Here is a 10,546-nt window from a genome sequence, read left to right as displayed (position 1 = left end):
TTACACAGCTAACCTAACCACAACCCTCGCCCAAGTCTCAACATCTAGCCTAACCATAACCCTTAGCCCAGTTACACCGCTAACCTAACCACAACCCTCGCACTAGCCTCAACATCTAGCCTAACCTTAACCCTTGCCCTAACTTCAAACCTAGCCTAACCCTTGCCCAAACTTCAAACCTAGCCTAACCATAACTTTTATGCATCATCTTAGTACTAACACTAATCCAACCCCAAATAGTTAAATCATCAATACCCCTAAAAACAAAGTAACCCCATCGTGGAAATATTAGCATGCTAGCTGACATATCCTGTACATCACGCTTTTATATAGCTTATCCCACAGGAAAGCTAAGTGTGAAATCATCCGTGTCTTACAATCGACCAAGAATGTTGTAGAGCACCTTACACGTCTTACATCTGGCCACACGCCTTACATCTGCCACACAGCTTACATCTGGCCACACGTCTTACATCTGGCCACACGCCTTACATCTGCCACACAGCTTACATCTGGCCACACGTCTTACATCTGGCCACACGCCTTACATCTGCCACACAGCTTACATCTGGCCACACGCCTTACATCTGGCCACACGCCTTACATCTGCCACACAGCTTACATCTGGCCACACGTCTTACATCTGCCACACGCCTTACATCTGCCACACCGCGTCAATATGATGTGTGTGTGTGCCCGTGTTTTTGCTTACGTCAGCTGGTCACATGATATAGACGTGCCGGCCACTGAGGGGGTGGGGATAGAGGTGGGGGAGTTAATTAATGTATAATTAACTCGTCGTGCTCGGCACCTAATGGCATGCAACACTAAGGGGTGATTACCGATGCTCAATATGTTTGCAGACTACAGAAGAAAAATGAGTGTTCATTCTGTCCTTGGCACCAGCATTAAGGGTCATCCATTTATAACGTCCACACGGGGGGGGGGGGGGTCCGAAAAAAAAATTAACTTTTGCGGACGCGTATGGACTTTTGTAAGGGAAATATGTGGATTTTTGTGGTGGGGGATTGGGGGGGGGGGGGGGGGGCAAAATAAAAAAAATAAATTGTGGACGTCATAAATGGATGACCCCTTATAGGTCAAATGACACTCTTAGCACCTCTCCCAAGTCTATCAATGCATATGCCAATAGGATCCTTTTAACTCCCCACCCCAATATGCCACTGTATAAACCAAGGGGTACTCTTAACTCCAGGGGACGGAGTGGTCTACCGGTAGATAGCAGGACTGCAAGTCTCGAGATCAAGTCAGTAGACCGTCCCTAAGTTCACCCAACTCTGATGGGTACCCTACTCACGTTAGGGAAAGTAAAGGCGGCTGGGCATAGTGCTGACCGCACTATCTCTTCATATGCCGAGGTCACAGAAACAAGTGAACTCTACTTCCCTTGCCCAGTAGACCGTCATGTTTGAAAAGGAACTTTACTTACTCTTAACACCCCCCTCCCCAAATGTAACTGTATAGGCCAATATGGCATTCTTAACCCCCCTCCACCCCCAAAGACGTCACAGTAGAGATCAAAGTACTTTGCCTCCCCCCCTCCCACCCCCCCCCCCCACCCCTCCAGCTTTATCTATGCATAGTTCTAGGTCACTTCAACGAGGCCCCAAGCAGTGACTGGGGAAAAATATAAATTATCACTATTCTAATTAACATTCTCAATTAAAAACGACTAATGAAATAAACAGTTAGTTGGTTGAATCATCTATTGAACAAGGTAAAACTAAATACCTTACGCAGTGATCTTCCCTTTAGACTCAATCGAAAGAATGTGCATTCGGAGTTTAAAAATCTATTATTAGAAGTTTTTGTTTGTGAACTTTTAGGTCGATTTATAATCAAACATTGTGTACGTATGTATGACCTAGTTTCTGATGTGTTATTGAAAACTGGTCAGCAACATTATAAGCAGGATATTGGCGGTTAAATGTTATGTTCTGTATGCGTGTGTCACACTACGATGTGTGTGTGTGTGTTGTTTGATTGTTTGACTTGGCTACACCGAGTCACTGCAAGTGTGACATTTTAAGCTCTGTAATACATCGTTATTTGTGAGTGATTTTTACAAGTGCTGAGCTAAGTGATACATAGCTATATCAGAGTGATCTACACAAACAGTGTTTTCTTCAAGGAGTAACATTTACTACATGTGTGATATTTTTTGTTTAGCTAAGTAATACGCTGCTTTACCAGAGTGTGAGATTCACAAATGTGATGTTTAGCTAAGTGACACGCAGCTATATCAGAGAGCGATATTTACAATTGTGATTTGTTTAACTAAGAGATACGCCATTTTACCAGAGTGTGATATTCACAAAAGTGATATGTTCAACTAGACTAGCGACTGTTACCTTGTTGTGTATCCGGTACCCATAGATTCAGATAGCACGTTGGGCCTGTAAGTTTGTACGTGAAACTTTGGATCTTTATAGATCCATTGTTGGTCTTACAGTAAGGCCATTACACGCGGCCATTACATAGGTGTTTGTGTAATTTGATTCAGAGGATGGGCTGTAATGAGGTGAGTTGTTTACAAGGACTGGACAGAAGACATTTATGTAGCGCTGATAACGCTAGTTTAGTCCTTGGTACTGATCTAATTTCTTTTGTTTTTCAGGTTTAAAAGTCATGATATGATAAATTGTTTATACTGATAGTTGGCTTTCTTTAGCAAGCTTGTATTTACTTTGAATCATCTCTCAGTCTCGGCGTTTTATTTGCATGATGTCACAATGAAATTCAATAAATCAGTTTCTTCATCCATTCATACACTGTGTGGTTGTTTCAAACAAGGGTTGATCTTAGCTAAAAAAATATGCATCTGAGCATCCCACCAACAAATTGTCTCACTTTTACAATCGATCACACCAACCATTTGTCTCACTTTTACAATCGATCCCACCAACCATTTGTCTCACTTTTACAATCGATCCAACCAACAATTTGTCTCACTTTTACAATCGATCCCACCAACCATTTGTCTCACTTTTACAATCGATCCCACCAACCATTTGTCTCACTTTTACAATCGATCCCACCAACCATTTGTCTCACTTTAAAAAAAACCACCAACCATTTGTCTCACTTTTACAATCGATCCAACTAACCATTTGTCTCACTTTTACAATCGATCCCACCAACCATTTGTCTCACTTTTACAATCGATCCAACTAACCATTTGTCTCACTTTTACAATCGATCCCACCAACCATTTGTCTCACTTGTACAATCGATCCCACCAACAATTTGTCTCACTTTTACAATCGATCCCACCAACCATTTGTCTCACTTTTACAATCGATCCAACTAACCATTTGTCTCACTTTTACAATCGATCCCACCAACCATTTGTCTCAATTGTACAATCGATCCCACCAACAATTTGTCTCACTTTTACAATCGATCCCACCAACCATTTGTCTCACTTTTACAATCGATCCCACCAACCATTTGTCTCACTTTTACAATCGATCCCACCAACCATTTGTCTCACTTTTACAATCGATCCACCAACCATTTGTCTCACTTTTACAATCGATCCCCTCCCCAGAGCCTGCCGGTAGTGGCAGCAGACGAGAGTGACATCACCAGATTCAGATCTGAAGCTTTAGCAGCACACAATGAATGCAGAGCGAAACACCATGCTCCCCCACTCACTCTAAGGTGAGTTGACACCTGAAGTTTTTTTTTTTTTTTTTTTTTTTTAATTATTTTTTTAGCGTAGTTTTCCGTTGCGCTGGGTCACCAGTATCTTCAGTGTGAGACCCATTCATTCATTATTTTATATCATCTATCCTCCGTTTCTCTTCGTCACTCTAATCCATGTAGAAACCTCACGATTAAAAACTAATGTTTCTTCCAGCGCTGACCTCAACGACTACGCCCAAAATTGGGCGAACCACCTGGCCAAGACGGGCAAGCTGGCCCACAGCGATTGTAAGATGAACGGGGAGGTCCTGGGGGAGAACGTGGCCTACAAGTGGGCGTCTGGTGGGCCAGGGGCGGACATGACAGGTGGGTGCTTGTCGGCTGTCATGCTCAGTCTTTGTTATATGTTGAACTCTGCGTTGCTTAAATTGTGCTCAGACTTTATTATATGTTGAACTCTGTTGCATGTAAGTATACGTATATATATATATATATATATATATATATATATATATATATATATATATATATATATATATATATATAATTGTATATAAGTATATGTATATGTATAAATGTATATGTACATATAGGCCTATATATATATATATATATATATATATATATATATATATATATATATATATATATATATATATATATAAAGTAAAGCGACATAACGCTAAAAAGCACAGTATAATAACGGCATAAATTACTTATATGTGGCCGAAAATGAATTACGTATGTGTATTAATGCGCTTTACTTTGTATTTGTAACTACGCGAGTACAACGAAAATACACATTTACTACAGTTTGTCTCTTATCTACAACAAATCTCATTAACTATGTGACACTTTTACTATTAATTCATTCAAATATTTGTCTGGTTTTTACAACAAACCTCATTCAATATTTCACTCACTTTTACAATTAAGTACACCTACACCTGGATGAGTAATGATTAGAACGAGTAATACAAGAGAATGAAGTAATGTAGGTCTATATAGGACAATAGAGTTCTCTACATCGGAAACGGAATAGGCAAACATTCAAGTATCTCTGAATAAGGAATAGGCAAACATTCAAGTATCTCTGAATGAGAAATAGGCAAACATTCAAGTCTCTCTGAATAAGAAATAGGCAAACGTTGATGTCATATGAGTTAAAAGTTTTATTTTATTTCCAGGCAAAGATGCAACACAGATGTGGTACGCCGAGATTAAAGATTACAAAAGTTATGCTGATGCATCAAGTGCATCTAGTAATACAGGTAGGTTCACATCTGATAGATGTAGTGGTATAGGTAGGTTCACATCTGATACATATAGTGGTACAGGTTGCTTCACATCTGATAGATTTAGTGGTACAGGTAGGTTCACATCTGATAGATTTAGTATTACAGGTAGGTTCACATCTGATAGATTTTAAGGTACAGGTAGGTTCACAACTTATATATATTGTGCTACAGGTAGGTTCACATCTGATAGATTTAATGGTAGAGATAGGTTCATATCTAATAGTACAAGGGAAGCTGGTAGAGTTGGTTTGTATTTATAGATTGTACATTGGGTGTGGGGTGCACATTTGCTAACATTTTTACAGTGGAATATATGTTTATATTAACGTGATAATAACTGTATTTTTATATCTCTATCATTTACATTTATCTCTAATATAATTTAATTAGTAATTTAACTAAGCTCGTCCTGTTAAGACTTTGATTCCGTGGCTTCTTCCTTTAGGTCACTTCACGCAAGTGGTGTGGAAGTCAACAAAACAGCTCGGCATGGGCAAGGCCAAGACCAGTGACGGCAAGGTGTTCGTGGTGGGGAGCTACAGACCCCCCGGGAACTACGTGGGGATGTACAAGGAGAATGTGCTACCCCCCAAGTAAATGCCGCCACCGCCGCCCCTGATGAATGTAGAAGAATTGACTCTATTTTGGCTCTTGTAAGATGGTCGGTCGGCTGGACGTATTGATGCTTCGTACCTTAATTATGTTTTCATGTCTGTAGTCCTTACCCTGGGTATAAACCTTTTCTATTTCTAACACTGACTTTAAACTGTGATACTAAAAAAAACGGATACTATACTGTGATACAATATTGCCCTATCAGTAATTATTAGAGAGCCAGTGTTCACAATATTTATTTAAATCTGTAAACTAACAAGAAATAAATTTGATGCTAAATTGTACATTCACCCCCCCCCCCTTTTCCTCCCGCATTGTGATTTTCTTTCAATAGATCTATCAGTTTATGTATATAGAGTGGGATAGTATAAACTGGGGTAGATTTTATTTTGCTACAACTCGCATCCATTGAATTTCATAATATATTATTCTTATATTGTTATTATTCCAAAAACTGTTCTTGTACGATATCCAACAATAAGCCCTGTAGTAACGACAATTGTAAGATTTAATTTATCATTTAGATTCCTGGTTTGACATTGAATAACAAGGCTTAAATTTGTTCATAATATACCATACTAAAATATCGAAAATATTTTTTGCATTTTTTAGAAGGGAGATAAGGATGTCAAATGATATCAGTGTAGTATTTTGGTTATTTCCCTTCTATTACCAATATGAGAATATTTTTTTTATATTTATTAAGGGCGTATTTTTCAAATTCTCTTTAAGGATTTCTTTAAACTTCTGGTGCTATACATATTGTAAGAATTTTTTGTTGACTTAAACATTCCGCTTCCCTACAGATATGTGATTAACATTTTGTTTTATAATTTGACTTTTTTTTTCCCTTCTGATGTGAAATTGTATGTTATTTTTATTGCGAACACCCTGAAGAAAATAAAAATAAAGTAAATATAATATCCATCTTGTTTCTAACAAAATGTGCTGGAAAAACATTCGTACCGAAAAAATGTTAAGTAGACCTTCTAAAACGTATGTGTCTGTGTATATGGTGTACAACTAAATGCTCAAAATAAAACAATGGTTATAACTTCACTCCCCTTTTCTTGTTGCCTGGATTATTTAATTATATAAATTGGTGGTTTTGTTACCACTTGTTTACAATTAACATTATATAATACTATGAGAAGCTTTGTATTTGTCAATTTCTGTTTTATATATATATATATATATATATATATATATATATATATATATATATATATATATATATATATATATATATATATATATATATATATTCTCTTTTGTGTGACAGTCCTTTTTATAATTTTGAATTGACCTTATCCACATCCTTGTACAATCGTAGACGATTGATCGTAAATTTAAACTCCATATGAAATGAAAGAAAAAAATATGACGAAGTATGATGTCCTTAACTTCATAATTGTTGTGAGGCCTGAAAACGATTAAAGACACTCAAGTTTTTGAAACAATCTGTTAGGGTAATATCCTAACGTTTCAAGACGTCCTTTGATTATTATTTTTTTTTAGATATCTTTTTAGAGAAAGCGAGCACATCTTTTGAGACATCGAGACCCAAAGCTCAACTAATCCAACATATTCAGGTAAGGGGGTCATCCATTTATAACGTCCACACGGAAGGTGGAGGAGGGTCCTTTCGAAAAAAAAATGACTTTTGTGGAATTCCACATGTTGAATTTAACATAGAAGTGCTTACAATTCAAAACGAACATAAATCATATCCTGCATGTAAAATTAAGACGGCAGTACTCGTGTTAAAAAAACAACAACAATGTGAAAATAGAGCACTGGATTTATACCTACACCTTGTCATTCATATCATAAGCGACGTCAAGATTTTTAACGCCTTAACAATTGTTACATCCCCTCCCTCTCCAACGTCACTAATCTTCACAATAAACCAGGACACAGCACCTAAATTGACGTCACGCTTCAGCCTACCACGCCGCTTATAACTGTAACTTGAAAACAATACTTTAAAGTAGGCCTCGATTGATTTTTATTTTCAAATTTTAAAAAAATATCTATTGAAGGATCCTAATGAAGAAAGCGGGGTTGGTCGCTAGCCTTTCTCGAATATTCTTTTATAACACTACGGGGGATAGCAACTCGGGATGTAGACATGATTTTTAATCCAGTTTTAGTTACTTAAACTTTTTAAAATGGAAAAGAATCGTGTAGAAAAAAGAATTGCGCACCAAGTGAACGACAAACAATAGGTGTATAATAGTGCGGAATATTATTACTTTATAAATTCACGTGACTTATTGGCCTATATACTATAGGCATTTTGATTTTATACTTGTTTAGAAAACAAAAACCGAGATACAGTGGCTAACTTTATTGGAGAACTGGACTAAACTGAGGCAATCACACACGTTCACACACACACACACACCTTATATACCAGTAGACGAAACAGGTACAAACCCGACTGACACAACTCATCACACGAGGGTTGAACAGGGACGAACGGGACAGGGTACAACGTATAAACAACATTCACCCCTATTAACCCCCTTCACTCATTCATTTATAACACGTTTATTGTTGTATCGTACTATATGTCGTGAAGACGGACACACTTTTACAGGTGATCCAGCGCTTCACGCAACATATAAGACGAAACTTCCTGAAATACCTTGGCCTTATCTAGGTTTATCGTGGCCCCGCTATTCTTCCCATAGTCAAGGAAGTTGTTCGGTATTAATTGCTTTATTGAATTTTCTGTCCATAATGTAAAGGCAGTGTCTTTCGCGTAATGTAAAAAAAATATTTTGTCAGGTTCCGTATGTTTAATCTTTTAATGTCGCTGTTTCGTCAGATACATTCCAGTAGGGGTTCTAGTGTCAGTATGTATAAATTGGGGGAAAGGGAGCATCTTTGTCTGAATGACTTCTCTAACGCGAATGGTTTGGTTATGGTATTGTTTATTGTTTATTATTAGCTGACTGCGGGCATCAGTGTGAATGATATATATCCTTGTTGTGAAGTTTGCGTGTGGTTGTCTGGGATGTTTGATTTCAAAAAATTTATTTTTTTCCACACAATGGCGCTTGTTAGTGTTACTGTAGACTGTAGAACACTTACTGCTATAGTATAGTAGACCTGTTTGTTTTTTACAAAACCACTATCAAGGTGCACGAAACTTATTTTTTATGAAAAAGAGTTAATTGCTTCCACTCCCCCCCCCCCCCCGCTCTTCGCATAGTTCCGCTCCTGATATGAAGGTGCAAAGATTTTGTTTTAGACAAATGTATCGAAATTGTGTGTGGTTTTGTAGAGAGACACATTGGTGCAATCTTTGGAAAACCGCTACCTGATGTATCTGCTATGGGGTACTTTTAACACCCCTCCCCCTCGCCAAATATATAACTGTATAGGCGAATGGCATCTTTAACACACCCCCAGATACGTCACAGTATAGACTTAGAGCGTTCTAGCCTTGCGGATACTTTAACTCGGCTCTTATTACCAAGGGGTGACTGAGGAAAATATAAAATTATCACTGTTATAATTAACATTCTCAATTAAAAATAACTAATGAAACAAACAGTTAATTGATTGCATCATCTATTGATCAAGGTAAAACTAAATACCTAACGGAGTGATCTGCCCTTTAGACTAAATCGATAGTATATATGCGTTCAGAATTTAGTAATCTATTATTAGAAGTTTTTATTTGTGAACTTTTAGGTCGATATATAATCGAACCATGTGTACGTATGTATGCCCTAGATTCTTACAAGGTATTGGAAAGGGGTCAGCCAGCTTATAAACAGGAATAACTGTATAGCCGTGCTCCGCCACGGTGATTCTTTTTTCAATGTACCAACTTGAGAACAGAACAAAACTAAACACAAACACAAAAGAACACAAACTCAACTCAAAGACAAATACAAACACAACACAAACACAAACATAAACACAAACGCAAACACTAAAGCAAACGCAAACGCTAACACGGACACTAACATGACATTTAAGAGCGAATTCTATACTAATTATTGATTAAAAATAATAATTAGTAAACAGTACGTTCAGTGTATAAAATATACATAAAAGTCAGAATTTAAAATATCCTTGTTTTACCTACCATATCAAGTCATGCTAATTATATTATTCCAACAATAATGCCCTCACTGACTATCGGGGAATTTGCATTCACATTTTTACTTTCTCGTATATACGTAGTATAGAGAAAGTATTGTAATCGTGCAAAAAAAAAAATCGAGATTTTTACAAATCTCGACGTTTTACACCTCACTGATACGGAAAAAATTAATTTTGCAATCTTGTCCGTATGTCTGTGTGTGTGTCTGTGTGTCTGTGTGTGTGTCCGTGTGTAAACACGTTAACTTGAGTACCGTTACAACTAGGTTGATGAAATTTCATATATAAGTATTATATCAAAATCGTAGATCCGTATCAACTTTTGAGCGATTTCCGACAACCGGAAGTGGTACTTTTTCTACTTTGAATTTTTCAAAAGCCTATAACTTGAGTACTATTTCAGATAGATAAATGAAATTTCACATGTAAGTAAAAGATCTAATTCTCTACCTTCTGTTAAATTATGAGTAATTTCCGTTGACCGGAAGTAGTAATTTACGCTACTTCCGATTTCTCAAAAAACTAATGTAAATTTTAAAAGTACTAATAATATTGCGCACTATTATGCGCTTTTTTATTTCGCGTTCACTTGGTGTGCAATTAATTTGTCTACGAGATTTTATTCTATTTTTAAAACTTTAAGTATTTAAAATGGATTAAAAATCATGTCTATAGCCCGAGTTCCCATCCCCTGTTATTTTATATAAAAATATTCGAGAAAGTTTAGGGGAGATCACTCCCGGTTTATTTTTTATTAGCGTTAGTTTAATTTCTTTTTAAATACCCTCCTTGTGATCATTATTGAACATTTTAAGTAATTACAATTTTTGACCCTACTGTTA

General features: G+C 36.8%; 1 protein-coding gene across 3 annotated transcripts in view; it reads left to right on the top strand.

The window, feature by feature from the left end:
* The window catches only part of LOC131936329 (Golgi-associated plant pathogenesis-related protein 1-like), a 20,898-nt gene extending 15,194 nt beyond the window's left edge, over positions 1-5,704 (top strand). For 2 of the 3 annotated variants that reach the window (XM_059293257.1, XM_059293256.1), the window contains 4 exons: positions 3,572-3,684; positions 3,884-4,035; positions 4,857-4,940; positions 5,413-5,704. In XM_059293257.1, the coding sequence (XP_059149240.1) occupies positions 3,572-3,684; positions 3,884-4,035; positions 4,857-4,940; positions 5,413-5,564 (501 nt within the window). In that variant the 3' untranslated portion in view covers positions 5,565-5,704. Of the gene's footprint in view, positions 1-2,291; positions 2,543-3,571; positions 3,685-3,883; positions 4,036-4,856; positions 4,941-5,412 lie in introns of those variants that run through there. The other variant, XM_059293258.1, reaches the window with a different exon arrangement.
* Positions 5,705-10,546: the final 4,842 nt, after the last annotated feature.

Source organism: Physella acuta, unplaced genomic scaffold (genome assembly GCF_028476545.2).
Source record: "Physella acuta isolate Inbredline_101_S28 unplaced genomic scaffold, ASM2847654v3 ptg000175l, whole genome shotgun sequence".
Taxonomy (NCBI): Eukaryota; Metazoa; Mollusca; class Gastropoda; family Physidae; genus Physella; species Physella acuta.
The sequence above is the reverse complement of the archived record's forward strand: the minus strand, read 5'-3'. Positions and strand labels throughout refer to the sequence as shown.